Source organism: Podarcis pityusensis, assembly GCF_964106645.2.
Source record: "Podarcis pityusensis genome assembly, chromosome: 1".
NCBI lineage: Eukaryota > Metazoa > Chordata > Lepidosauria > Squamata > Lacertidae > Podarcis > Podarcis pityusensis.
In genome coordinates, this window is record NC_138028.1 from 84,692,648 (window position 1) to 84,719,909 (window position 27,262).

The 27,262-nt window shown below is 45.3% G+C and overlaps 2 protein-coding genes across 10 annotated transcripts; one reads left to right on the forward strand and one right to left on the reverse strand.

The window, feature by feature from the left end:
* The first annotated feature begins 189 nt into the window (after positions 1–189).
* Positions 190–14,712, forward strand: LOC308476215 (calcium-binding protein 2-like). 2 transcript variants are annotated; one of them, XM_081003707.1, is made up of 7 exons: positions 190–491; positions 6,828–6,858; positions 8,682–8,825; positions 10,853–10,962; positions 12,699–12,846; positions 13,026–13,071; positions 13,164–14,712. In XM_081003707.1, exons 1-6 carry the CDS (start codon positions 258–260, stop codon positions 13,052–13,054), a joined length of 696 nt encoding a protein of 231 aa, XP_080859833.1. In that variant the 5' UTR covers positions 190–257; the 3' UTR covers positions 13,055–13,071; positions 13,164–14,712. The 2 variants fall into 2 exon arrangements, with proteins under 2 accessions (XP_080859833.1, XP_080859832.1); XM_081003706.1 differs by having other exon boundaries at positions 13,026–14,712.
* A 458-nt stretch (positions 14,713–15,170) lies between these two features.
* Positions 15,171–25,659, reverse strand: ACY3 (aminoacylase 3). Of its 8 annotated transcripts, none has more exons than XM_081003573.1 (8): positions 23,167–23,663; positions 22,428–22,586; positions 19,559–19,811; positions 18,963–19,158; positions 18,761–18,878; positions 17,700–17,807; positions 16,063–16,172; positions 15,171–15,511 (listed from the first exon to the last, which is right to left on the reverse strand). In XM_081003573.1, the coding sequence occupies exons 3-8, from the start codon at positions 19,789–19,791 to the stop codon at positions 15,317–15,319; spliced, it is 960 nt and encodes a 319-aa protein (XP_080859699.1). In that variant the 5' UTR covers positions 19,792–19,811; positions 22,428–22,586; positions 23,167–23,663; the 3' UTR covers positions 15,171–15,316. The 8 variants fall into 8 exon arrangements, with proteins under 8 accessions (XP_080859699.1, XP_080859698.1, XP_080859695.1 ...); XM_081003572.1 differs by having other exon boundaries at positions 23,108–23,663; XM_081003569.1 differs by lacking the exons at positions 22,428–22,586; positions 23,167–23,663 and adding an exon at positions 25,595–25,659.
* Between the last annotated feature and the right edge of the window lie 1,603 nt (positions 25,660–27,262).

Below are 27,262 nucleotides of genomic sequence, written 5' to 3' on the forward strand. Positions count from 1 at the left end.
CTGGAAAAACATCAACACATGCTCTGCCACTTGGCAGCTATAGATGGGAGAGCTTGGAGATGGCTTTGTCCATGGGACAAAGGGGTTGGAAGCCAGCCCTGCCATCTCTACAATAATCCTCACTAATTGGCTTCCCCACCCCACCCTGCTCCTCCCTGGAGGTGGAGTATAAGAGGATTTCTTGGCTTCTTCTTAAGCCCACCCCCCCCATTCTCAGTCTTCACAGGGTGCCTATCTCCGAGAGAGACACCTGTCCCATGCAACGCAAGCAGTCCGGAGAGGCAGAGGGCCCAGCCAAGGGCAAAGCGCAGGAAGGCGAGCAGCCCCCCAAGGAAGAAAGCGAGCCCAAGGGCAGCAGAAGCCCTGGCTCTGAATCCAGGCAAAGATCCAACTCCAGTCACGGGCGCAAACACAGCAAAAAGCATCAGGCCGACCCCCATGCAGCTGCCATTAAGACCTACTCCCCTTTCCTCAACACTGTCTTTGGCAAGGTGAGTTGCTGTCTGTAGAAGGAGGGGATGCAGAAGGGAGAAGCGGGGCTGAGAGGCGATGCGTCCTGGACATCAGTGGCAAACTCATGCTCCAAGGAGATCTTTGTGTAGCCAAAATGGAGCCATCCACACACATGAAGGTGGTATCGGCAGGCTTGGGAGAAACCCAGGGTTTGCAGAAGTAGAGGGAAAATTAAAGAATATTAAGGGGACACCCCTATAACAGTCAAATGAGGACTGAGCAGATTCAGTAGGCATGGGATGCTGGCTAATGGTTGAGAGGGCGTGAAATCAAATAGGGAGGTGGGCACGAACGTGCCTGGAAGTGTGACCCCAGCATTTCGTTGCAGGTTCCACATGGGGAATGCAGAAAAGGGAACTAGGAAAGCGGAGCAGTAAGGGCTGAGTGGGCTCAGGAAGGACAATGCGGAAAGTGGTCTAGGATAAATGGCAACGAAGTACAAGCAACGTATTGTGCAGAGTTGCTGAGTGGGGGCAGGTGGCCCATTCAGTGTTGGCTCAAAGCTGAGGTGGTGTCAACATGTAACATGAACACAGGAGTGGCAACAGAATGATCTCCTGGGGTGGGAGTGAAATGAATGGGGCTTCCTCCCACCTTTGTAGTGTCAGTGATGGGCATAGTGGCCAGCTAGTTATACTGGTACAATAGTTAGCTTTGCCACCTCTCCCATTACGCTTCCACTGTGTTGTCCCATTGTTAATTGTGTTTCTTTAGGATGTCATGTATTCAGCCGTTGAACTGTTTGCCATCTTGTTTACTTGTTGAGAAAAGTTTTGAAAAGAATTACAAAACTGATCCAGGGAAAGTGGGCAGGCTGGTTTTGTGACCTGGCAAGCACTAGCCAATCTTTGCTGTGCGCTGCTGGCTTTCCACTGCAAACTTGCAGAGCCAGGTTCCCCCTCAGATTTTGACCCTGGAAAGACAATGGTTTGCTTGAGCAGAGCATCATGGGGAGTGCACTTTGTGAGCAGCCCTGCTACCCAGTGCCGGATTAACGTATAAGCTAAACAAGCTATAGCTTAGGACCCCACTTTCTTGGGGGCCCCAAAAAAATTAAAGGAAAGAAACAACTGGATGTACATTTCCAAAATATAAAATAAAAAACAAATAAAATAAAACCTACATACAGCAACAGTGGTTTGTGTTGTGTAGGCTCCTATGATGTAAGTAATGGGCCCCGCCTGCTATATAAAGGGCCCCATTACCGTCAGTAGCTTCGGCCTCATCAAACCTAAATCCGGCCCTGCTGCTACCCAAGTTACATGACTTTTCTCCACAGCCTAGCATCGCATTAATGGAAGTTAGTTGTTCATCAGAGTGTTTAAGTGTGATATCTTCACTGAAGAAGAGGGTATATTACTGGCAGTAAGGCATGGATGGAATGCCTGGAGAGCAGGGATGGCAATTTATTAGGATGGCAGCTTGCATGCTGAATTTTCCAAAGCAGTATATTCTTACTGGGAAACTGAGATGTGCTTTTTCTGTACACATTATATAGATATTTTGAGCTACTGGCAGAACTCCTGCTTTGCCTACAGAAGGTGCCAAGCTCAGAATATCTAGTTAAAAAGATTGTGGGATGGGAAAGCCTGAGATGCTGCCAGTCAACGTGGACAATACTGGGGTAGATGGGCAAATGTAGCCTAATCTGCCGGCAGTACAACTCTGTAATACTGCTGCATCTGTATGCCCTATTCCAGCCTTTTCCAAGCTGGCGCCCTCCAGATGTTTCACTCCCAGCATTAAAAGCCCTAAACAACTTGGGATCAGGATATCTAAGGGACTACCTTGCCCACTATATTCCTGCCTGGCGACTGAGCTGCTCAGACAGGACACTGCCGAGAGGATTGTGTGCTCCAGAGATGTGCTTAGTCCATGCTAGAAACTGGGTTTTGAGTGCTGCAGCTCCAGCTCTTGGGAGTTAATTACCAGCTGAAATCAGACAAGCACCTGGCATTATGAAGGTTAAGGCACCTACTGAAGACATTTCTGTTTACCTTTCCCAGAGGTGTAACCCAGTAATTTATATTAGATGAAATGTTTTCACTGTTTTTAAAGTTTGTATGGATGGTGTTATTGTTTTAGAGTTTGCTGAATTTATTTTATTGTTCTTAGAGTTTGTGTTCCTGTGTTCTATTCCGGTTTTACCGCTTAGATAGCTATATGCCATCTATACAAGTTATCTATACATTTGTTTAACAACAACAACAGCAACTATCATCAGCCCCAGCCTGCAAGGTTGTATGATGCTGGGGCTGATTGGAGCACAGCTGTGCTGGCTGGGGCTAACTGTCCAAAACATCTGGATGACACCGGCCTTATTCTCTCCCATTACCTTGCCCTGATGTAGGGGTCATTGATTTGTACAGCTTTGGATAGCTCCGTGGTGCTTATTTCCTGACAGGTTTCCTTGCAGGTGCAAAAGCTAGTCTTTAGCACAGAGGCTGAGTGGGCTTCAGGAACCAGAACAGAGCAGATCCACTTGGACACAGCAAGCAAGAGGGGTGGTGGAAGGCCCGTGAAGATTATAACTAGCCCTCTGCAACATCCTGACCCCAACTTGATTAGTTCATATAAATAGCTGGAGACTGAGGATGCCCTGCTGGGAGGGCAGGAAATCCCATTAGCCCTAGAGATAGGTGGGGAGAAGGGCTGAAGGAACTGTAGCCTAGCCCTTGGGGGTTTCCCAAGGCTCTCTTCTGGTTGGGAGTGGGTTGAGGGGTCCCATGGGGACACAGGCAGTCAGCTCCCTAAGAGCAGCAGCAGCAGCAGCAGCACCAGCAACAGCTTTTAGTCAACCTCCCTGTGCTAGCAGCCTTCTTCTATTCACACAGGGATGGCAGAGAAAGGATCTGGTGAGTCAGTGATCTGCTCTTGACCTCCAATCCATTTAATCCAACCTTCAGCAGGTTAATTTGGGAAGCGATTTCTCAGTGAGGTGGAGGTGGGGAGGGTTGTTCTGAGCCTCAGTTTATTATGCAATCTTCCCTCCGTGCTAATGAGCTGCCTTACGAAGGACTGGGTGGAGGTGGGGACTTCTCAGAGGACACTGACAGGGAAATATTTGCTTAGCAGTAAAGATAGGCAGGTCCTGTAACAAAATGCTGCAGTGTGCACTGGGCGTTTCACAGCAAATGCATTCTGCATAAAGTTCTTGACACAGTGATAATGCATCAGAGGTGGGTTTATTCTCCTTATAGTTGCTCCTTGATGCTTTCCCAATGCTACCACGTTGTGGTCATCTAGAGGGGCTATAGCACGATAAAAGCAGGACAAAAATAAACCAGAACATTTGTGATATCAACAATTATAGAGGGGTCCTAAAACGTATGTTCCTGTTCAAGGTTCCAGCCAGTCAGTCGTGCAGAATACTCATATTGCATTTCCCCATTTTTCTAGTTTTCCTTCCCAAGCTGACATTCAGAATTCTGCACTGAGCATAATCAGTTCTCACTGGACTGTTTTGGGGGTTCCTTGCCCTTTAAGGCTCCCCCCATACTCCTGTATGCGTTGGAGTTTCCCCCAACCAAACATGCTGCTCTTGTTCTTTCAGTCGCTATGTTTTGGCTTCATTCCTGTTGGCGCTCACCATCGGAGTTTATTATTTGAGGAATAAATATGCTAAGAATATATATTGACTGACATAGACTGAATATATATTGACTGACGTAGGCTGGTTGGCTCAGTGAGAGCTATCAGCAACCCTGCTGATACAATAGGGACCCATCATATTTAGATACAGCCAGTGCTTTTTTTCTGGGGGGTATGCATACCCCTAAACATTTTGTGAATCTAAGTTTGGCCTCATTGAGGGGCAGTATTTCAACATGAGTAGGAAAATGAGAGTACCCCTAAATATTTTTTTATTTTATTTTTTAGATACAGATACAGAGAATCTATTTATTTTGGACAAAATTGTTCACTTTGTAATGTCCAGGTAATCTTGTATACTAGGGTGGCAGCCTTAATTTCCTACTGTATGATTTTTTTCCTGACAAATTGTTGAAAAGACAAGGAGGTCTACATTTCAGTTGCTACGGATATTCCTCCCCCCCCCCCAATAAAACTCTGGGTAATAATGGTGAGCTTTGAGAACCAAATTATATACAAACATCATTCAGTCAGTAAGATATAAATCTTGATACAGTATGGGAGAAAGTGAAAATGAAACAATTTGGAGGGTAGTTCAATAATAAACTTACTGAAGAAGATTGCTGTATACAGTACGTGTAAAGCTGAGTACAGTAGTACCTTGGGTTAAGTACTTAATTCGTTCTGGAGGTCTGTACTTAACCTGAAACTGTTCTTAACCTGAAGCACCACTTTAGCTAATGGGGCCTCCCGCTGCTGCCACGCCGCTGGAGCACAATTTCTGTTCTCAACCTGAAGCAAAGTTCTTAACCTGAAGCACTATTTCTGGGTTAGCGGAGTCTGTAACCTGAAGCGTATGTAACCTGAAGCATATGTAACCCGAGGTACCACTGTAAAACGCTTTTGTTTTTGTTATTTGGAAACTTTTTTAAACCTTTGTTTGACTACATAAAATGTACATTTGACTGAATACATGTTGCTGCTGCACTGTGAATTACAACTATTTCCTGCATAGAATAATAGAATTGTAGAGTTGTGAGGGATCCTGAGAGTCATTTAGTCCAAACCCACTGCAGGAATCTCAACACGCAGTTGCTTACCTTTGCAACAGGACTGGAGCTTTGCAAATGTGCTGGCAATTTTATTGCTGCACCACTAGGAGGACATACCTGACAGAACTGTCATCACATGAAGGATTGTCTTTGAGGAAGAGGTGATATTTACTGGGACATATTATGTGGGACATATTAGGGGACGCGGGTGGCGCTGTGGGTTAAACCACAGAGCCTAGGACTTGCTGATCAGAAGGTCGGCGGTCCGAATCCCTGCGATGGGGTGAGCTCCCGTTGCTCGGTCCCATCTCCTGCCAACCTAGCAGTTCAAAAGCACGTCAAAGTGCAAGTAGATAAATAGGTACCGTTTCGGTGGGAAGGTAAATGGTGTTTCCATGTGCTACTCTGGTTCGCCAGAAGTGGCTTAGTCATTCTGGCCACATGACCCGGAAGCTGTACGCCGGCTCCCTCGGCCAGTAAAGCGAGATGAGCGCCGCAACCCCAGAGTCGGTCACGACTGGACCTAATGGTCAGGGGTGCCTTTATCTTTACCTATTATGTGCCCTAACTTAGCAGCAAGACCAACTGAACTTAATTAAATCTTACTTCTGGGTAAACACATGTAAGACTGGGCTGCACAGATCCAATCTGGAATTTAATAACTGGAATACAAAAAGCAAACAGATTCCAGGACAAATACATTAGGTCATGGGGAAAAATGCTGCACTGCACATATTAATAATCAGATGTATTACATAAAGTATGGTTAAGTCATGCAAGTATATTTTGAGCGTGGTTGGAAATAGATGGGTATTTCCTGAACTGCTTGAAAGGGAAACTGCATAGTGCAAGACCAGGCAGCTTTTACTTACATAAATCAAAACATTGGAGAATATATGAAAAGTCCTTTTTTAAAAAAAGACAGCTGACAACCTGGTCAGGATCCTGCCATTGATGGTCCAGTAAGGAAAAGGGGGAACACAGCTGGAGACATACAACCCAGAAGTTAGATTGCAATCCTAACCCTACATATGAGTAAACCCTAATGAATTCAGTAGGGCTTATGCATGAGGGGACATGGAAAGGATTGCCCTGCAAATTGCTGATACTAGTCTTTGAGTCTCGGCAGCCTATCCAAGTATAGGGTTGCCATATTTGAAAAAAAAAGTGAAAATCTGGACACAAAAGTTGTTGGCAGAGTTGTTTAGCTTTTCTTTTTTCATCAAAGTTGTTGAGCTTTTATTGCAGAAACTGAACACAAAAAAATGAGTTTTTGAGCTATTTTTTTATGGAAATCACCAAAATCATCACTACCGACATGGGCTGCCATACGTCTGCCATATTTTTCCCTGGACATTTCAGTGATTTCCACCTGGATGCTGTTTAAGAGGGCTGAATACCCAGTATGTCTGGAAAATTCCAGACATATGACAACCCTAAAATAAATATTTTCCGCTAAGAGGTACATTCTCCTAATGCAGTTCCGTTGCTATGAAGATAAGGTAATTTAGAAAAAAAGGAAAGAGACAAATGTCTTGTAGGAGTTCCCCGTTCTGATATTTCATCCACCCGCTTAACTCTGCTCATGATGATTCACTTCTAGACAGAGTTTGCAAGAGACTTGGGCTCTAACTCTCTACTCTCCTTGTTTTTTGTCTCCCTTTTTGCCAGGAGAGGGAGCTGTCACCAGTGGAGCTGGATGGTGAGTTGGCATTGTTGAGAGAAGGTGCTGGGGAATTAGAGTCCAAACTTCATGGGGCACAGGAGAGGGGAAATGCAGTACGCTGTTTTTCACTACAGCAGACACAGTAAAAGGCCAGTGCACAGATCCCGTCACTTTCCCCAAATATCCCTGGGATAGTTCTTCAGCATCCTAGTTTGGAAGTGATGCCAAATGTATATTTTTAATCAGAGGAAAAGAGAGAGCAATTTCCCACATTTCATTCAAAATGCTGGGGAGGAAAAATCACATGTACAACATGAAGATATGAAAATAAAATTGCTATGAATTATTTGGCACACCAACACTACAAACCATGAGCTAACCCAAATTGCCCTACAAACGATTAAACAAACCACGGCTTGTTTATCCAAAGTTTGGTTTGGTTTCCAGCTGCTCTTGCCTCATGACTTTGTAACTTAATGAACATCTCTGGGGTGGGGAATCGTGGCTAAGGAAGGGTGTTGGGTTAGCACGTAACATCATAGAATAGAATAGAATCATAGAATCATAGAGTTGGAAGAGACCACAAGGGCCATCGAGTCCAACCCCCTGCCAAGCAGGAAACACCATCAGAGCACTCCTGACATATGGTTGTCAAGCCTCTGCTTAAAGACCTCCAAAGAAGGAGACTCCACATCAAGCCATTGTTAAAACACAAACCAAGAATCATAAGCCAACAACAAACCATGGCTTCAGATTGTGCTTTGTTGGGAGTGAACAAACCACAGTTAAGCCACTGGGCAGTGTTTGAATGATCAGACAAGCCAAGGATTAATGGTCCTTTAGCATTATATGCAAACTGGCCCTATGCTGCACAAAGGCCTTTCAAATTAAGAAGGTCAATAAAACAATCATTTTCACTCCATCACCCATTTGCTATCTCAATTCTACAAAGCAAATGTAGCAAAATGTTTGCTCACTAAATGACTGTTGGCACCACATTTTTGCTGCCCCCAAACTAGGTGTTGTAATTTTCCTTGGGAACAACCTCCGCTCATCACACTGCTTTGAGGTTTGTTTGTTGTTACAATCAAGCAAAATATAAATTTTATGAAGTAAATAAATTGTGTAGCAAAGGATTCTCAGTAGATGAGATGAGCCAATAGGACACTGCTCCTCAACAGGCATCCCTCAACCAGATTACTTTATCCTCTTTATTCCACCTTCCAAGGATCTGACTGTTCCCCAATCTTTTCCATCACCGTTACACCTGTAATAGTTTTTTCCACTACCATGCATGGCGTCTTTTTCCTAGCTGTCGTGATTCTGGGGTCAGTGCATGAGACAGCAGTTCTGGGTTGGCACGAAAAGATGTGGGACATTCCCACTTGGCAATTTAATTTAGAGTTGCCACTAATTACAAACTATCCATTAGTTAGGCAAAATAAGTAATGTCAACAAGGGACTTACTAGGACCATGGCATAATCACTGTTGTCTGGTCACATCGTTACATTTCATAATTAAAAACATCAAGAGTTGGAAAACAGGACACCGGTGCCTAAATGGCCATTATAGTCCCACACAGCAATTTCATTTTTTGCAGTGTTTATCACAAACACAAAAGCTGTGCATTAAATTTCTTCAAAAGCAACTTGCCTTTATTAGTGTGAGAGACATCCAGCAACCCTTTGAAGTTTCATAACTAGAGCAACCCCTGAGGGCAAGTTTGTTCTTTCTGTTGTCCTCTTGTCTCCTCCATGACTGCAGGGTCTTCCTGTGTCCCCAAGGTGAGGAGAAAGGAGGTCAAGGCAGGTATCATTGTCTCACTTCTATGAAATGTCTTTGGGACTTTTCCTTGCAGAACTGCTAGATGCCTTCAAGGAGTTTGACACTGACCAGGACGGCTACATCAGTTACAAGGACCTGGGAGAGTGCATGCGAACTATGGGCTACATGCCCACTGAGATGGAGCTGATTGAGATCTCCCAACACATCAAAATGCGCAGTGAGTTGCGGGGTGCAGGTGGGGATATGTACCCAAAATCTGCTTCAGGAAGTGCTGGCTTGTTCCTTATAGCCCGAAGGCTTCTGGCTGAATGCCCTCACCCCAGAATTGCAGTTTCAGTGGTTCCTATTACCAGGGGCAGACTTTCTGATATTCAGAATTGTCTTTAGGGACAATTAAAATAAAAGAAGCAGCAGCAGACATCTTACAGGCTTCAGCTCCTCCCCCAGAGTCTCTAGAAGTTCTGACTGGCCAATGGAGAATGGATGCATCTTCTCCATGACACATATATAAAGGTGCATAGGTGAGCACCAAGGATGCAGGAGAATTTTGATTCAGTTTTCATTTAAAGGCGAATCTACCACATTTGCACTGATCGAAACAATACGCAAACCAAAATGCAGCTACTCTTTGGAACTCGCACTGCGGTTTTCCAGCCAAATAATATTTACAAAAATGCACATACTATGGGAAAGCGTGCATAAAAATGAATGTATTTGGGAAAATAGCATGCCAAATTTATTATAGCAGGGGAAATTGCTACCAAAAAATGTGTACATCAGTCAAAATTGCATGCAGAAATGTGTTTATTAAGAGACGGTCATTCATATATATATATATGTGTGTGTGTGTGTGTGTGTGCGCGCGCGCTGCAAAAATGTGGAAACAGAATTTAAGAATGGAAAAATGAGAAATGAAGAGAACTGAATTCTCTCCATCCCTAGTGAACATATATTGTGGACCCATACTTGCCTTATAAAATATTAGCATATTTAGCTGTTCAAAATGAATCTTACCAGCTGCAGTCTGTGATATGTCAAATGGTACACAAAGCTGACAGGCAGTGTACCAGCATCTAAAATGCTAACATTCTGCAATATATATTTACCGTAACTAAATAAACAAGCAGCCTCCTTGCTTTTGAACAATATGATCAGACTCAGGCTGTAGATAAGCTGGTTCATTGTTGCTTGCGTTAAATGCAAAACACCAGTGCTCTGCTCCCCTTTCCTCACCACTATAACATTTTACTCCTGAGAAAGTAACTCGTTCTCTCTATTTCCAGCGTTCAGCTGTGAGTGCTGCTGCTTACGTACCCAAAACAGAACTGTCCGTGCACAAAAGGGAGGTGGTATCAGCAGATCTGGTAGAACCTCAAGGCTTGTGGAAGTACAAAAAATGTGGGGGTGGCGGCGAGGGAATACCAATGAGGACTGAACATGCTCAGTAGCCACATAATGAAGTATGACTGTTGGGTGAGGGGGGAGCAGTAAATCAGCTGGGAATGGGATAGAGCAGGGAGGTCCAACTTTTCATACCAATTGGGTAGCAAGACTGCTTCCACATGGAACCTGCAGGTCATTCACTGCCTTGTCATGCAGGAGAGGGGAGCAAGGCCAAAATTTGATGCCCCTTCCCAGCCCTCATGCTGCCTTCCCAAAGCTGATAAATTAAATGAGGCTCTGGCAGAGTACTAGAGTCCTCCCACCTCCTTCCCAAAGCTGGGAAAGGGCTAACTTGGCCTTGGGAAGGAGGTAGGATGATGCTAGGACCTTGTCAGAACTCTCACACCTCTTTTCCAAAGCCCAGCACCAATCTTGCCTGGCTTTGGGAAGGTAGCACAGAGGGCTGTGGTGGGGCTGGGTGTGTGTTGTCAAATGTTGCCGAGGGCCACCAAAAAGGAGCTTGATGCCTCAGGCTGCATGTTGGACAGCCCTGGGATAGAGAATTATGCAAAAGTATCTGAAGAAGTGTGCTTGCACACGAAAGCTCATACCAAGAACTAACTTAGTTGGTCTTAAAGGTGCTACTGGAAGGATTTTTTTTATTTTGATTATGGCAGACCAACACGGCTACCTATCTGTAACTGACTAGAACAATGAACAGGAACTCTCCATGCTACAAATTATGCTGCAGGTTCCATTTGTGTTACTGAGTGTGCTGCAGTCATTCCGTAAAAAGTGCCGCTAGCTTCTCTGCCCAGTCCTTGGGAAGCTGACTTTTACTCTCCTTCTCTTTCCTCATAGTGGGAGGTCGTGTAGACTTTGAGGACTTCGTAGAGATGATGGGCCCAAAGTTGCGTGAGGAGACTGCTCACATGGTGGGCGTGAGGGAGCTGAAAATTGCCTTCCGTGAGGTATGATGGGAAGCCAATCAGCGGGAGGGAAGCAGGGAATTGTGATATTCCTCAAACCATATTCCATGTAATGCTTTAGATACAACTGCACATTATATTTCCATAAGCCCTGACATTGTAAGGGATTCATCCCTGATGAATTGTAAGACACACAGAAGTATGTAGGTTCAGGCTAGAAATGTGGGTGGCAACTAGCCAGGGAATCATCTTGGCCCTCCAAATGTTGTAGAACTACATTTCCCAATATCCTTGGCCGTTGGCTGTGCTTTCTGTGGCTGATGAGAGTTGTAGTTCAGCAGCACCTGGAGGGCCAAAAGCTCCTCACATCTGGGCTAAGGCATTCATAGTTACGCTATCCTCTCACTACTGAAATCAAGTTATATTGTTTATCAATTATTATGGGTCAAAAAAGTAACTGATTCTCAGCAATCCACAAAACAAGGTAACTTACTAGCACTAGATAAGGCTTCCTCACCCTCGGCTCTCCAGATGTTTTGAGACTACAGTTCCCATCATCCCTGACCAATGGTCCTGCTAACTAGGGATCATGGAAGCTGTAGGCCAAAAACATAATATATTTTTCATTGTTGTTTTTAAACTGCAAGCTTTTTGAAGACCCCGCAGGGCTAGCAATATGGCATATACATTTCAGAAATAAATATGAAAGTTCTTCCAGCCTTTTCAGGGTCTTGGATAGTGCTCTGTGTGCGCAGAATAGCTCTGTGTTTGCCACATTAGTTTGTAAAACGTATCAACCATAATCTTGGCTTATTTTGGTTGCGGTGCTTGGTAGTCCTACTGGCTCCACAGAATTAGAGATGACAGTTGGAAGAACAGTTGGCTGCCCATGATGGATCTTACTATAGCCAAATAAAGGGAATTAATTAGATGAAGTATTAATACATTGCCCTCTGGTGGCTGTCTGTGTGAATAACAAAATTTCTTGGCAGGTGGAACATTTCAGCCTATGCAGGAGAACGTGTTTCTGTGTTGTGCAAGCTCCTAGGGGGCAAGTAGTACGCCTTAGATATGGCTAACATGTGTTCAAAAGCATATCTCCTGTCTTAGTGCTGGTGTCTGTGATGTCTCTTCTTTGAGCTGCTATGTGCACATAAGATGAAACGAGACAAGAGGTGCCTGATAGGTTTCTCTTGATGCTATGGAACAAGGAGCGGCTTCTAAAATAAGCCAAAACAACCTTACCCTGGTACGGCTGCAAACAGCCATGTTAGACCCGACAAATGTAAATGATATATGAGCTTGCTTCTCACACCCACATACCCACAGTGATGAGAGACAGCTGCTTCTCTCTGGGGCAATTGCACACTATGTATGTATGAAGGAGTGGAGCCAATGGCCTTTGGCACTACATGAGGAGGTAAAATACTAGATGAATGAGAAAGACACCTGCAACTGTCTCTCACTAGATGGATACTTCATTTGTTCATTCATTCATTCATTCATTCATTTACACAACACCCCACACACTCCTGAAGGGCATGATATCACAGGGAAACAACTCCTTTGCTGCTGCAGGTGGTTGTGTGAAGGGGACCAAAGCTACTAGTAAATGCTTGCCAGCTTAGGATAAAGGAGCCGAGGTGGAGTGGGGTGGCCAGGATTGGGGATCATGGGGGTAAGCATGAAAAGAGGAGGATCTTGGGGGATTTGAGGGTAAAGGAAACCGAAGTGTCTGAGCTGGAGGTAACATTGTGCATGTGCCCTTCTTTCTGAAGTTTGACACAGATGGGGATGGAGCGATCAGTGGGGCAGAGCTGCGCCAGGCCGTGACTGTACTCCTGGGGGAGCAACTCAATGGCCAGGAAGTGGATGAGATCCTGCAGGACATGGACCTCAATGGGGATGGAAGAGTGGACTTTGATGGTGAGAGAACGGAGCACCTTCCCTATTAATCGTCTTCTCTAAATGCAACAGGGGTTAGGGGGGATAGATACAGAATAAATGTGAATTGTGGCTAACATCATGTGTATGACATGGGGGGTGCAGAGGGTGCACGCAGTGGCTATCTCGGGAACTGATTCTCCTCTTCCCACCTGTTTCAGAGTTTGTGATGATGCTGTCAAGCAGGTAACAAGATCCAAAGGGGAAGTGAGTGTTTTCTTACTTCCAGAATTACTGCCCTTTCCCCCTGATAGCCAGAGGGAGCTGGCTGCCCTTTGATGTCTCTTCACCTCCTGGAGATAGTGGGGCAACACCCACAGAAGGCTGCAGTATCTCCTCCAATTCTGGGTCCTTCAGTGAAAACCCATGCACACCCAACTACCAGCTGACTCCACCTTCACATGGTGCAAGATATCTCAGGGGGAAAACTCTGACCCAGAAAGCTATCCTGCAGCTGGGCTCACGAAGAGGCCTCCTCTCTCCTCTGGATATGGAAGATCACTCCTCACTACGGATCACATCTGAAGCTTTGGGTGATCTTCCTGTATCCAAGCTTTCTGCACAGTAGTTTTCTATTTTATTATTTCATTTCTATATCACAAACCAATCTAATATTTGTCTGTCTGTCTGTCTGGTATACAAAATCTCAGTTAAAAGCAAAACACTATAACAGATAATATCAAAGCAAAATACATTCAGTTTGGGGCTTCATCCATAAGCCAGAATTCCTGGAGAATCCCACTAAAATCAGGGAGTCGTTCAGAGCAAAATTTCATATTTCACTCCCCCTTGGGATGTCAGTATTCTCCTGAACTTGAATGGTGGTATCCATATATCTCCAGGGCAAAACAAAGACATGAATGAAAGGCCTGTTTGCGGAGGCCTTAAGATGGAAAGGGAAGAAATGAACCTTAGTGTGCTTCTGTCCGTCCCCACTAGGCTACATTACTGGGGGTGCGTGTGCACTGTCTTGTTAAATCAATACAACAAAACTCAGGCCAGTAGCAAACTGGAAGAACCAGCCCATTGCTATGTATTTCCACAAAATGTGAAGTGCTCCCCAAGGACTACCTTGTTGAAGCCTCAACTTTGTATTTTTTGTAGTGCAACAGTTTAAGCCACAGTTCCAAGTCCTTTCTCTCTCCTATGCCAAGAGCTGGCAGGAGCCGGTACTGCAAAACAAAAGGGTTTGTAGAGCATAGCTCAGTGTTGGAGCAAACATCCCACCTTCTAAAGTTCCCAGGCTGCATCACCAGCGCTTTGAGCCAAGAGGTAGGGTAGCTGCAGGAAGGTTAGGAAAGCCCTACTGAATGAAACCCCAGAGAGTTACCACCAGGCAGAGAAGACAGTGCTGGGTCTTGACTAGATGGCCCAACTGAGTATGGGATAACCTCATAGGTAGCATATTGGGGAAAAGATGGAAAAGCAGCATTGTATGCAACAAGCAGTGGGGCAGATCCAATACCGTTAACAATTAGGCACCCAGAATCGTAAGACTGTGAGCTCTGGGGAACCTTTCATTCATAAGATTATGTATCTATTTTAGAAGTGAGAGAGAATCCTTCTTCCCTCCTCCCACACACCCATCGGATAACACTGCCATTATCTCATTGGTCATTCCCAACAGTGTCACCACTGAGAGGGAAAGGGTGGCCACCTGCTTTACCTTACAGGGGACAGTCCTCTAATTGGAAGGTCATCTCTAACTGAAGGGCAATCCAGTCCAAGTCCATTTTAAAGATAAAGAACCATAAGAAGGAAGGGCAGGGGCCTTGTATATGAGAGAGCTGGATCCTTGAAGTTTCCCATTCACAGCACGGGGCAGGAGACTGAGCTGGCACACAAGTCACCTGGTCACAGTCTTTCCCAGTATGTACAGTCAGATGCATTGCACTTTCATTTAAATTATAAACATTTTCAAAATTTGCAATGATACACATAAAATTGGATTATGCAAATAAGCATCCTTTTATTTTTGTCGCCACCCTCATGAAGAAGGACATTTGGGGGGTAGGGCAGCTGAGCCTGAGCTAAAATGCTCAGGCAGTTCTGACTAGATCACAGGATTTGAATCTAGACTTACACCTTGTATTCATGCTAACTCTAACCGTATTAGAACACCGTGATCCACTCCACCAGAACAGTTCCATCCCACAGATAATAAAAGGCAATCTAGAAAACTTGCAGGGGGACCAGCCCAGTGCAAATTCTTTGGATGAAAAGGCAATGAACTACTGTTTTAGAGAATGATGTTATCGTATCCTATAAGCACGAGATAGAGCTGTCTCCAGTAATAAACTATGAAATTATACAAGGACTCTTTATTTTTTGTGCAAATATACGGTGCCTAGGGGAGGGATACTACAGAGGCTTCTTAGACGATATAAAATGTATTCATTTGAACTGGCTTCTGGTGATGTCTGGTTTGTTCCCGGGATTAAACATAACTTATTTAAAGCTCCTTCTGCAGTGCAGGTTGGGCGAATGTGCGTTTCTCCATCTTGACGAAGGCCACTTTCTTCTCATAGTAGGCTGCCTCATTGATGAAGGCTGGGTAGGTGATGCTGTCACCCTCATACAGAATCACATCTCCACTGAGTGTCTGGAAAATGGGGTCCCCGGGCTTCAGGGGCTGGAAATCTTTATCCTAAAGAGAGAGGATTTGATTATAAGCTAAAGGCAGAACAGTCAGAAGAATCACCTGGAGCAAGCATTCCTACATCTTCTCTGCACGGGAGTGGCAAGAGCAACTCTCACAGAAGCTGGAACAGATGCAGCAAGGATTTTTCCACACTGCTGCCTGCAGGATGATGGGTGATAAGATGTAGTAGAAAGTGACAGCTAAGACACTTACAACAATTGTGCATGGGAAAGAATTTTGGCAGTTGCAAGTTTGGCAGGTTCCTCTCTTTTGTAACACCTACCAACATTCTCATTTCTACACACTTTTTAAAGGTGTAGGAGTCTAGTCCTTTAACACATTGTGTAGGACAGGCATGGCCAAACTCAGCCCTCCAGATGTTTTGGGACTACAATTCCCATCATCCCTGACCACTGGTCCTGTTAGCTAGGGATGATGGGAGTTGTAGGCCAACAAGATGCTACAAAGATGCATACAGATTACATTTTTTACACACACAGAAAGGGGGGGGGGAGAGGAGTCTGCTCCTCCTTCTTTCCTTTTCCCTCCATACTCACCTGCAGATTGGGATGTATCACAGCAGAGATCTCACCATCAGGATAGCGGGGGAAATCCACACGTTCAACTACCTTGTATGCTTCAGTCTCAAAGGCTGGGAACAATGTGCCTGACAAGAGGAGATGGAAAGACAACCAGACCATAGAAAGGGAGAGTGCCTCACTTAATGGCCAATGGTCCATTAAAGTAAAGGTAGAGGGACCCCTGACCATTAGGTCCAGTCGTGACCGACTGTGGGGTTGCGGCGTTCATCTTGCTTTATTGGCCGAGGGAGGCGGCGTACAGCTTCCGGGTCATGTGGCAAGCATAACTAAGCTGCTTCTGGCGAACCAGAGCAGCAAACAAAAATGCCGTTTACCTTCCCGCCAGAGTGGTGCCTATTTATCTACTTGCACTTTGAGGTGCTTTCGAACTGCTAGGTTGGCAGGAGCAGGGACCGAGCAACGGGTGCTCACCCCGTCACGGGGATTCGAACCGCCGACCTTCTGATCAGCAAGTCCTAGGCTCTGTGGTTTAACCCACAGCGCCACCACCCGCATCCCTAATGGTCCATTAGGGCAGAAGAAAATGTGGGGTCCCCACCCCACTCCTGATCCACAATCACTATGGGGCTGTACATCAGCAAGTGGCACCTGAGCATTGGTCAAGGCTTCATGCCAAAATTCATTTAAAAACAACAACAGAGCTTTTTAATAGATGGAATATCATAAATCACACAGTGGAAGTATATATCATAAAACATGAATTATATCATCAGAATGATTTCTGAGTAATGTATGATGGTTGTTTGGTAGGCCAGACACACACTATCTACTTCTGTCTATATACTCACAAGAGAAAAATGTGTGCGTAGGAGGGGAAAGACTGTCAACATTCACCACTAAAACTAAAAAGGCAACGCCAACTATCTAAGGGCTCACTCACATTTTCCTTTGTCCTTCAATTTCTTCTGTTTTTCCTGTGATTTCTCTGAGAGGGTTTTGTGGGTTTTTTGGTCCTGTCACTTTCTCCGGGAAAACTCGCTGTTTACTGCTGAATCAGAACAAGCGTCAATTTGCAGAAAACCCTATTGACATTTGTTCTGATTCAGCAATAAACAGAAGGTTTCCCAGGGAAAACAGCAAGGCAAAAGAAAAGCTCTTGGACCCATGCCAGTCACATCCATTTAGCTCAAGGGTGGAGGCCAAATGTGGCTTCCTAGGGGCTCTTTATCAGGCCCTCATGCCTCTCCCCAGACCACACCCCTTCCCTAGACCACACAGGCCCTGCTCTGAGATTTCATCAGGTGCTTTTGCCTGGCTGGAATTTGCCCTTCAGCAGCAACAATGCCTCTCACTTGGCCGGATGGAAGACGAAGAGGAGTGTGTTTGTCAAAACCTCTGACCTTTGCACGGCTGGAATGGCACCTACTGTGCAAAGGGAAGTCTCTCACCCATGGCTCCGCCCATTTTGCCACTGGCTCTGCCCCACCCACTTTTGTCTCTAGGCCAGGGCACCACTGTCACAAGGCCTCCCAGGAGGAGGCTCCTCGTGAGGGAATGCAGTCCCCGAGGGTGAAAAGAGTTCCCACCTCTGATTTTGCCCAGCTCCAAATCCCAAGAATCAGTACAGAACGAGGAATGATGGGATAGGTCACCTTTGTTAAAAAGCTCAATGAAGTCTAGAGCACAGGCCATGATGGATCTCATCTGAGCAAGGCAGTCTGCTCGCGCCACTCCTTGGGGCTGAGGACCCAGCTCTAACGCTGCAGGGGAATAACAGAGAAGTGATTATGGAATTATCCCAGCTGAGTCCCTCTGCCTATCTTACGTAAAGCATGAGCTTCCCGAAAGCCTTTTGCATAACTGGCACAGCGGTGGTCTGATCCTGTGCATTTCACTCCCTTGCTTTGGTAATTTTTTAAGCACAGCATGCCATTACCTTTGGGTCAAACACCTGCTGTTAGTACACCTATATGAAACACATTTCCACCCTAGCCCTGCTCAGTATCAGAACCAGTGTGGTATAGCATCGTTGTTGAGAGTGTTGGATTTGGAGGACGGTGGACTGGGTTTAAATCCCCCCCTCACCCGCAAAACGTATTGGGTGGTCTTGGACCACTCACTGTCTCTTAGTTTATTCTTCCTCCCAGGGTTATTGTGAGTGTAAAGGGGAGGGAAAACATGTCTCCTACCCTGAGCTCCTCTGGGGAGCATGATACACATTCATTCATTCATTCATTCATTCATTCATTTATTTTTAAAAAAAACCACCTCATGAGTGAATAGGTAAATAGGTATCTCAATACGGCCCACTGTGCAATGCCAAGAACCAAAAACATTTAGTGGCCCTTGAAGGCCATGACAACTAGACAACTAGGTGAGAAAAACTGGTATTTAGAGGAAAAAAGGAAGCAATTTTCCCCAAACCACATCCATCTGCCAATCAGCTCACTTCAGTCCCCTGCTGAGAAAGGGCGCATGCATCCAAAGCAGCAGGATTTAACCCTTGTTCACCAGCTAATGACCCTCTGCTGGACAGCTGAAGAGCAGAGAGTTCAGTCCTGCTGGTTGCTGAATGCACTGGCAAAGCAGACCCCCTCCCTGCATCAGGACGTGATGACTGACAGGTGAGTGGCCCTGCCCCTCCTGTCAAAGTTAACCTAGAACGGATAGTTCTCTGCCATCAGGAATGCCCAGGCTGATTATCACTCCCTACCTATTCCAGCTTTGGCCACTGAAGTGAGGTAAAGAGTCTCCTCTCCTGGCTGCTGATAAAGGAAGATGGTGCAGGGCCCCATTGAGTAATGCTTCTGTGGAGAAAAGAACAGAAGTAGCTTTTAAGGGGAAACTTCAGCTTTACTTCCCTGAAAAAGCTGGAGAAATGAGATTTTCAGGAGATCCCAGGATCATGAGCTTACCTGAATGTAGTGACACATGTGCATGGGCAACAGGCAGTGCTCAGTGGCCACAAAAAGGCAGGCGCCCATGTTGGCTGTGGTGTTATGTAGGTCAAACATAAAGTCATAGGCCTGAGATGAATCCCTGGGCCCAAAACTCTGGTTGATCTCCTGAGCACGTTGAACTTCATAGTGGTCTATGTCAGAGTCCTTGGAGCTAAGAAACAGATGAGCAAAACAAAGGTGATGGCAAATGGGCAGATTCCTGGGCCAAAAGAGGGATTTCAACCAGGACTGAAGGTGAGATGACATTTTCCCATGGAGGTCTTCCAGATGTTTTTGAACTACAACTCCCATCAGCCCTAGCAATCCTGGCCAATGGTCTGGGATGAGAGGAGTTGTAGTTCAGAAACATCTAGAGAGCCAAAAGTTCTCCACCCCAGCCTTATGCAGCAAAATCCAGCCTTGAGTGATGATTTAGCACTCCAACACATCCTCAGATCTAGCTGAGAGGAATGCAAGCCAAAGCAGTTTCCCTTCCCCAGTAGCAGGAGTGGCATAACTCTTGCCTTTCCTAGGGAAGTTCTGCAGAGCAACACACAGGGTCATAGACTCACGTGAGAAATTCATTGAGGAAAGCCCGATTAAGATCCCTCCCAATGTAGCGCACACATTGCTCAACTGCCCGTGGGTTGCCCAGGAAGGGCGTAGCTTGGAAGGTGCCGCGTTGCAACTCAGAGGGGTCCCTGAGCCAGTGCTTGGCCAGGTAAACTCCCGACATCTCATTCCCATGAGTGCCCCCAGAAACGGCCACTCGTTTCAAGGAGGGAAGACGTTGAAGTTCCGCCATGACTGCGGTAGTTTTGGCTCCTGTAGGGAGAAAGAAAGCCAAGAAATGACTGTTGCCCTTTTGGAAACACCAGAGAAAAGAATTCCCCCCCATTTGCACCTAGCCAAACCATTTCTGTCCCCCAAAGGCCTCCTTAATAGCCACTTCTGCAAAGCCTTTGTTTGTTTATTTCATAACATTTATATGCTGCTTGACTGTAAAAAAAACATTCAAAGCAGTTTACAAAAGATAAAACAGTAAAATTTCAACCCTATTTTAAAACATACAGACGTTTAAATACTAAAACAGATTAAGATTACTTCCTAAGCATCAGGGTGGGCTTGCCTAAACAAGAATGTTTCTGGCAGGCACCAAAAAGAGTGCAATGAAGATACCTCTTGATCTCAAGAGGCAGGGAGTTCCAAAGTGTAGGAGCTGCCCCACTAAATGACTGAGTTCTTACAAAGACAGAACAGGTATCATGTGGCACCTATTATGTAGTGCCAATTTCGCCCATCGAAATGACCGAGGGGGCACATGGAGGGTAAGGTGATCTCATACATAAACCGGTCCCCAGTTCTTAAGGGCTTTATATCCTAACAGTGACACCTTAAACTTGGCTCGGCAGCAAATCGGCAACCGGTGCAGATCTCTGAGCACAGGTGTTATATGCTGACAAGGCCTCACTCCTGCCAGCAATCATGCTGCAGCATTTTGTACTAACTGCAGTGTCCGGATCAAGCAAGAGGGAAACCCCACATAGAGTACATTGCAGTAAATCCACAGCATTGGAAATTCACGAACTACTGTGGCAAGGCTTTCCCAGTCCAGGAATGACTGTTGCTGTTGAATCAGTTGCAGCTGGTCAAAGGAACTTCTAGCCACAGAGCCTCCTGTGACCAAGCTGACCAGATGCACCCCCAAATTGTGAACCTGCTCCTTCAGAGGGAGTGCAGCCCCATCCAGGGTAGGCAACTGACCATTTTCTCAGACACGGGAGCTACTCATCCCCAGTGCCTCTGTCTTGCCAGAATACAAGCTCAGCTTGTTTTAGCTCATCCATTTCACAGCTGCATCCAGGCAATGGCCCCGGAACTGCGCAGCAGCCTCTTTTGATTCAACGATTAAGGAGAAATAACCATTAGCACCTTGCCCCCAAACTCCTAATGACCACTCCCAGCGACTTCATGCATAATGACATTAAACAGCAGTGGAGATAAGACAGTCCCCTGCAGCACCCCATAAGAGCCACCAGGGGGCACTCTCCCAATGCTACTCTCTGGACTTGGTTCTGAAGGCAGGATTGGGACCACTGTAATATCGTGCTCCCAATTCCCATTTTCTGAAGCCGGTCCAGGACTTTCAAAGCCTCACACATCCTACAGTGTCTTCAAATAGTTAACTTTCTGCTGCTTCCATTTCTCCACCTCATCAGGCCTTGGCAACCTCCCTTCACTCTGGCATGACCTGAAAGCATAGGTGCTATTTGGAGAGACCAGCAGAGGGAGTTTGCATCTAAAGTGACTATTATCTCAAACATTTAAATGGTTTGCATGTTATTGGTATGCATATGCAAAAAGCCACAAATCTCCTGCTTAAAAAATATGTGCACACCCACCCACATGACTTTAATTATTATGAGATTTAAATAATAAAAAAGAGGGAGGAGGGAGAAACACTCATGTTCTCAAGTTTCATCTTTCATAATGTCATGAATTTGGCCATCTTGATAGTGGGGAACGCCCAGCTGATGAGCTGCCAGGGACGTTAACAAAAGAACTGCTGTAGTCATTAATAACTTAATATGTTTTTCTGATAGTTGGGAACCTGGCAGCCTTTAGAATGCAACCCCAGGAGCATTTGGGAACACGACATTCCTCATATCTAAGCTGAGGGGCAAAGAAGCAGTTTGTCACCAGCTTTCAATTAGGAAAGGATCAGAGAGAGACTTTGTTAAGACAATCGGACATAGTTTTCACCCTCCATCAACTCCTTGAACCTTATGGAGAGACACTTTCATTTGATTGCCTTTCTTGGAACGTCTAAAACTACAACCATCAGCCGCTATTTTGCTTTCTTTTCTGTACAGCTACTAAGCTCTGTAATCCTTGTATGGATATGTTTCGTTGCTTGAAATTAAAAATAAATTGTAAAAATTAAAAGAAGTAGACAAAATGACCAGGAGACATTTGGAGGCAGCATATGGAGCTATGAGTTGGCTGGTTGTGGAGTACCATGGGGTGCAGGGGTTCTCCTTGGAATCTGATGCCCAGTTAAATTTGCTGTCTGCTACAGAGGCTATCCCTTCCACAGTTACCACCACCTCTGGGGGAAAAACCTTTGCCATCCCCTTCCCTTTCAAACATGGCACGGTTGCTTGTGATCATTGCTGTGCACACTATGGATTTTCTGCCTCAGGCACCAAAATGCCATAGGTTGTTGCCTCTGCAGCATGTGTGTTGTTGGGATTTTTTGTTTTTGTTTTGCAATACGCCTTTCTGTCTGCCAGTGCACCTGCCTGATTCTAACCATGAAGACAGACTTCATGGGAGGGAGCTAGACAGCTGATGTGTGCGCTTCCTGAATCCTAGCTGCTGGGCAGCTCAGTTGGTAGAGCAGAAGTCTTTTAATCTCAGGGTTGTGGGTTCAAGACTCACGTCGGGCAAAAGAGTCCTGCACTGCAGGGGGTTGGACTAGATGACCCTCATGGTCCCTTCCAACTCCACAATTCTATGAAGACTGTGACTCTTCTATAGGACTGCACAGAGGTGGACAGGTGAATGGAAGCTGCAATGTAGACCCCTTGCTCCTTCTGCCTGCCAGGTTAAACAGTGAAAGAGCAGAGATAAGTTTCAGTTAGAGTGGCCACTCAGCACACCACTAAAATGAGGACATGCAACACCAGCAAAAAGGTTTTTTTTAAAAAAAGACACTTATTTGCATATGCTAATTGATATGGATGCAAGTTTACAAACAGTATCTATAACATCTTATTTTCTTTTACAGAAAGATAGGACCACACAATTAATAAAACATGTATAACACAAAATGTAACTGTGGTTAATTCACGTGTGGACCTATTGTTTTGCAGGAAAGCCCCTGAAGAAGGCCTTTTGGGGCTGAACCCATGGGGCATTTTAACAACAACAACAACAATAATAACAGCACTCTTCAGCATCTTTGACCCTTCTCTTTTTTATATATTTCCAGTAGAAAGCTTCAAATCCTCAGTTTTCCCAACTAAAACAACAGGAAAAATGGGCCCTGTCAGTGTCACCAAGATGCTGACATGGTGCATGATGGGGCCAAGTTCAGCAAAGGGGAAATTCTAGCTTACCTTAAAATGCTCTGAAAAGAGCTAGCTGCTGAAATTGAAAATGGCAGCTAGAGACTTACAATTATGCCTGGAGAAGCAGGAGAACATGCAGGGTAAAATCTTATGTTCAGATCTGGGCCTTCTGGAGAGAGGAATGGGAGGGCCCCGCGTGGTTTATATTGCACTGGTTCCAGGACTTGAAATTGCCAGTGGAAGTGACCTGGCAGGACACTGAACAAGCTTATGGGGCCCCCAGTCCAAGGGAGCCAAACAGCGGTGAAGTGAGAGATCTAGTGATAAGATTTAAGAGGTTTACAATTAAAGAAGCTGTGCTTAAGACGTTGCACAATTTCCACGTGCTGAAACATGAGGAAGTGAAAGTTCAGTGTGTTAAGATCTATTTTTGAAACCCTGGGACAGCGGCAGAGCTTCAACCTATAATGGAGAAACTGCATAAAGCTAGGATTGCAGTAATGTTGGGGATTTCATCTTCAAGTTGGCTGGCAATTTTTACTCTGCATCCATCCTGCCAGAAGTGGGAGGGCTGTTAGCTGATCTGCAGCTAGAAACCTCCAAGGGGGTGTGAAATATACTCAGAGTCGCAAAGTGATTTCATGCTCTTTATTCAGCTCATAGTGGTGAGGAGGAATGAATGAATGTCCCCTCAAAGTATCTGCCTTATATACATTATTTACACAATGGGCTGCACATGATTGGCTAATTCCGGAATTCTACAGTAAGCCAATCAGGTTGTGGATTCACTTCTATCTGGAGCATGATTGGGTGGTTCCTGCCAACCAATCATACTGCTGCATTGTTCTAGGACCAATCAGACTGCTGCATTTTGAATCCTATTGTTCTAGGACCAATCAGACTGCTGGAGTTTGGATCCTATTCAACTCAGTACATAACAGGGTGCAAACAGAGGGAGCAGACGGTGCAAGTGGAAGCCACGATTCTTTCTAGGAACAGCAGAAGAAGAAATCCAGAAATGGCTACCTTCAGGGGATCACAATAAGGAAAAGTGGAGCCACTGGGAGAAAACAACTTAGGGTGAGGAGTTAGTTGAATACCACCCATGAGATACAACTAAATCTCTTGAGAGGGGTCAATGTAGAAAAACAGCTACAATGCTCAAAAGGGCCAAGCTGAATGCAAATAATGCTTTGATGGTAGGAACAGCTGATCTGCAGAGAGAAAGAGCACAAGGCATTGTGACTGAGGCACCACTGACACTTGGCCCTCTGTTGAACTTTAAAGTTTAGCAGAGGCAAACTTTCAACAATGTTTGCCACGGTGGTAGCAAAATGGCAGTGGTGACCACCCTCTCTGTGACTACCATAACTGCCATACTTTGCTTTGAGGAAAGGCCTCTTCCTTGCAGTGTGATACTGAGCTGCAAAGATGCTGCAAGGATGTCCTTGCACTGGAGGCAGTGGCAGAGGGAAGAGGAGGAGCAGCAGAAAAGTAGTGGAAGGCAGCAAGAGGAGAAGGGGAAAGATGGTGTCGGCAACAAGGGTCACGGCGAAGGGGAGGGAAAGCAGCAAGCAGCAACCATGACCTACATCAGCGCAGCGTACTGTGTTTCATCCAGTGCTTTTTTCGGTGGGGGGCGCGCAGGGGTAGGCACCCCCCTAAACATCTAAGTTTGGCCACATTGAGGGGCAGTATTTCAATATGAGTAGGAAAATGAGAGTACCCCGAAACATTTTTATTTTAGAAAAAAGCACTGCTTTTGCCCATCTTTTATGGCTCTATAATTGGATTTCAACTCCCATCACCCCAATCATTAGCCACGCTGGCTGGGCCTGAAAGGAGCTCCAAAAGCATCTGCAGGGCCACACTTTCCCTATTCTTGAAGTAGGAAGTGACCTGAAAAGCAGAAAACTGAGAAAACAATGGGTGGGTGCAGCTGGAGAAAGAAAGAGCCACGTAGGACTGAGCAAAGTTATATGTAAGACATACAGATAGGAGAAGATGTACACTGTGGGCAAGGAGGAAGCTGGCAAAAGAGCACAGTTTGTAGACTGGAGTCTAGACCAGACAGCATTTATGCTACCATTTATGAATGACATTGGAGGGCAACTCTTCCAGTTGTGGTTTCCACCGTCACTTCAGCATTGTGACCAAACAACCCTAAGCAGGTGAGAAGGGCCATAGTACTAAATGTCCCATATTAATTTGAATTAAGCAGCTCATTATTTGGCTGCCAGTTCCTAATCTCTACAAATCCACATACCTGCAGCTGGAGAGTCCACAAACTTGCAAGTATCTTGTGAAGACTTTGCAGAACTGCAGATGGTGGAAGGACAACTCTGAGGAAATCCGAAGATATCCGGAAGAAGATATTATGAGAAGAATAGGAAACATTCGTGCCCCATAAGATGATTTAGTTTACCAAAGTACGGTATATGGAAAAATGTAAATGAACACAGTCCTGCTATCCAGAGTAAGTTCTTGGCCTTCATGACGTTCAGTGGGAAAATAACAGAAGTTGGGAACACTTACCAGTCAGAGGACTTAAATTCATATGGGTTCTTAGCTCAGGACGGCTCCTGCCACCTCAGTGCACTTGAGCTGTTAGAGTCACAGTGAGGCTGGAAAGCGAACATTTAACCTTTAGCTCTAGCTGTTTGGAGCCTGGTGAATTATTTTCTTGTTGCAATTGCCAGTGACCTATGGACCACACTGCATCTGCACCAAAATGTTGCCCTGTCTTAAGTTCTGAGTCAAAGAACCCAAACTGGGCAAGAAATTAAGAATAATTGCTAGGGATTAAGTATGAAATCACCCCAGCCTGAGTGGTTGGGTTCACACTTGCAGGACATTTGCAGACTATTGCTATTTTCAGGTGGGATTCAATCACGTATTGGCAAATTCAGGCTGCACAATGCCAGTTGATTGGGAGGTCTTGCACGAGAAGCCCACACATTAACTAGCTGACATTGCCTATCCACCCTGTAAACAAATCAGGATGAATGCTCAGTAACCATGTTGCCTGGGAGCACCCTGAGTTGTGCACTCCAGCCCCCTAGAATCTAGTCCTAGACAAAGGATAAGATATAATACTGTCTAGTCGACAGTTTGAGGTCCATGGATAATGGTGATCAGTGCTTTTTTTCTTAAAAAATGTTTGGGGTACTCTCATTTTGACTCAAGAAAACCACCATTTTATAGATCAAATCGAGGGAAATAAATACAGTAAATGGACAAAAGTACAAAGATTCACAAAATGTTTAGGGGTATGCATACGCCTGCGACCCCCCCCAGAAAAAAGGACTGATGATGATGTTCCAAAACTGGATGCAGCTTTGGGGCTCACACTGTTTACAACTGCTCTGCCTTCTTACTAATGAACAGATATTTCTAAACACTCTTGCATGCTCCCTCACTTCCTTGAGCAATGAGAAGTTGCATGGGTAACACTGCCCGAGAAAGATGCCTTGCACCCCAAAGTACATTCAGCGAGCATAGCTCTCTTTTTGTCTCACTCCAGACTCCACAAATGCCTTTTTCTTCTCTCTCTCACACAAATGCACCCACTTTACAATATCCCCTCCACTAGCTTTGGGTCTCCTGCTTCAAGTTCTGATTCCCACCTCCTTCGAATGAATGAACAAGATTTCTAGGTAGCTACCAACCATGAGCTCCCATTGAGAAACATCATTGTGCCCTTAGCTACTATCACTCCTAGCAAAAGAATTGTCTTCTAGCCACAGATTCCAGTCATTAGTGGAATTTTCTACCATTTGGTTGGGAAACACAAAACAATGTCATATGGAAGATCTCCATGTAGGGTAACAGTGTCATGTAGGAAAGAGTCTGTGTTCTTACCAGCTACAGGACTGGTCCAAGACATTTTGCTTCTTGAAACAAAGGACAAGATAGTGCCTTCCCTCATTTCCACATACAGAAGCTAACCAGTTTAATTTTACTTCAACACTGGCAATGGGACAGCGTCCTCCACAGCTGGGGTGTAGGGCAAACTATGTGGCAAACAAACACAACTATGTCTTCTAATGCCTCGCCTCCAGTCCCTGTGCCTTTAGCATTTGCTGTCTGAGGCAGCTGCCTCACTCCACCTAGTGGTAGGGCTGACCCTCTCTAGGTAAGTGTGCATAGGGTTGCAGCTTAAACTGACCAGAGGTGACAGGCAAGACTCAAAAGCCATAAACC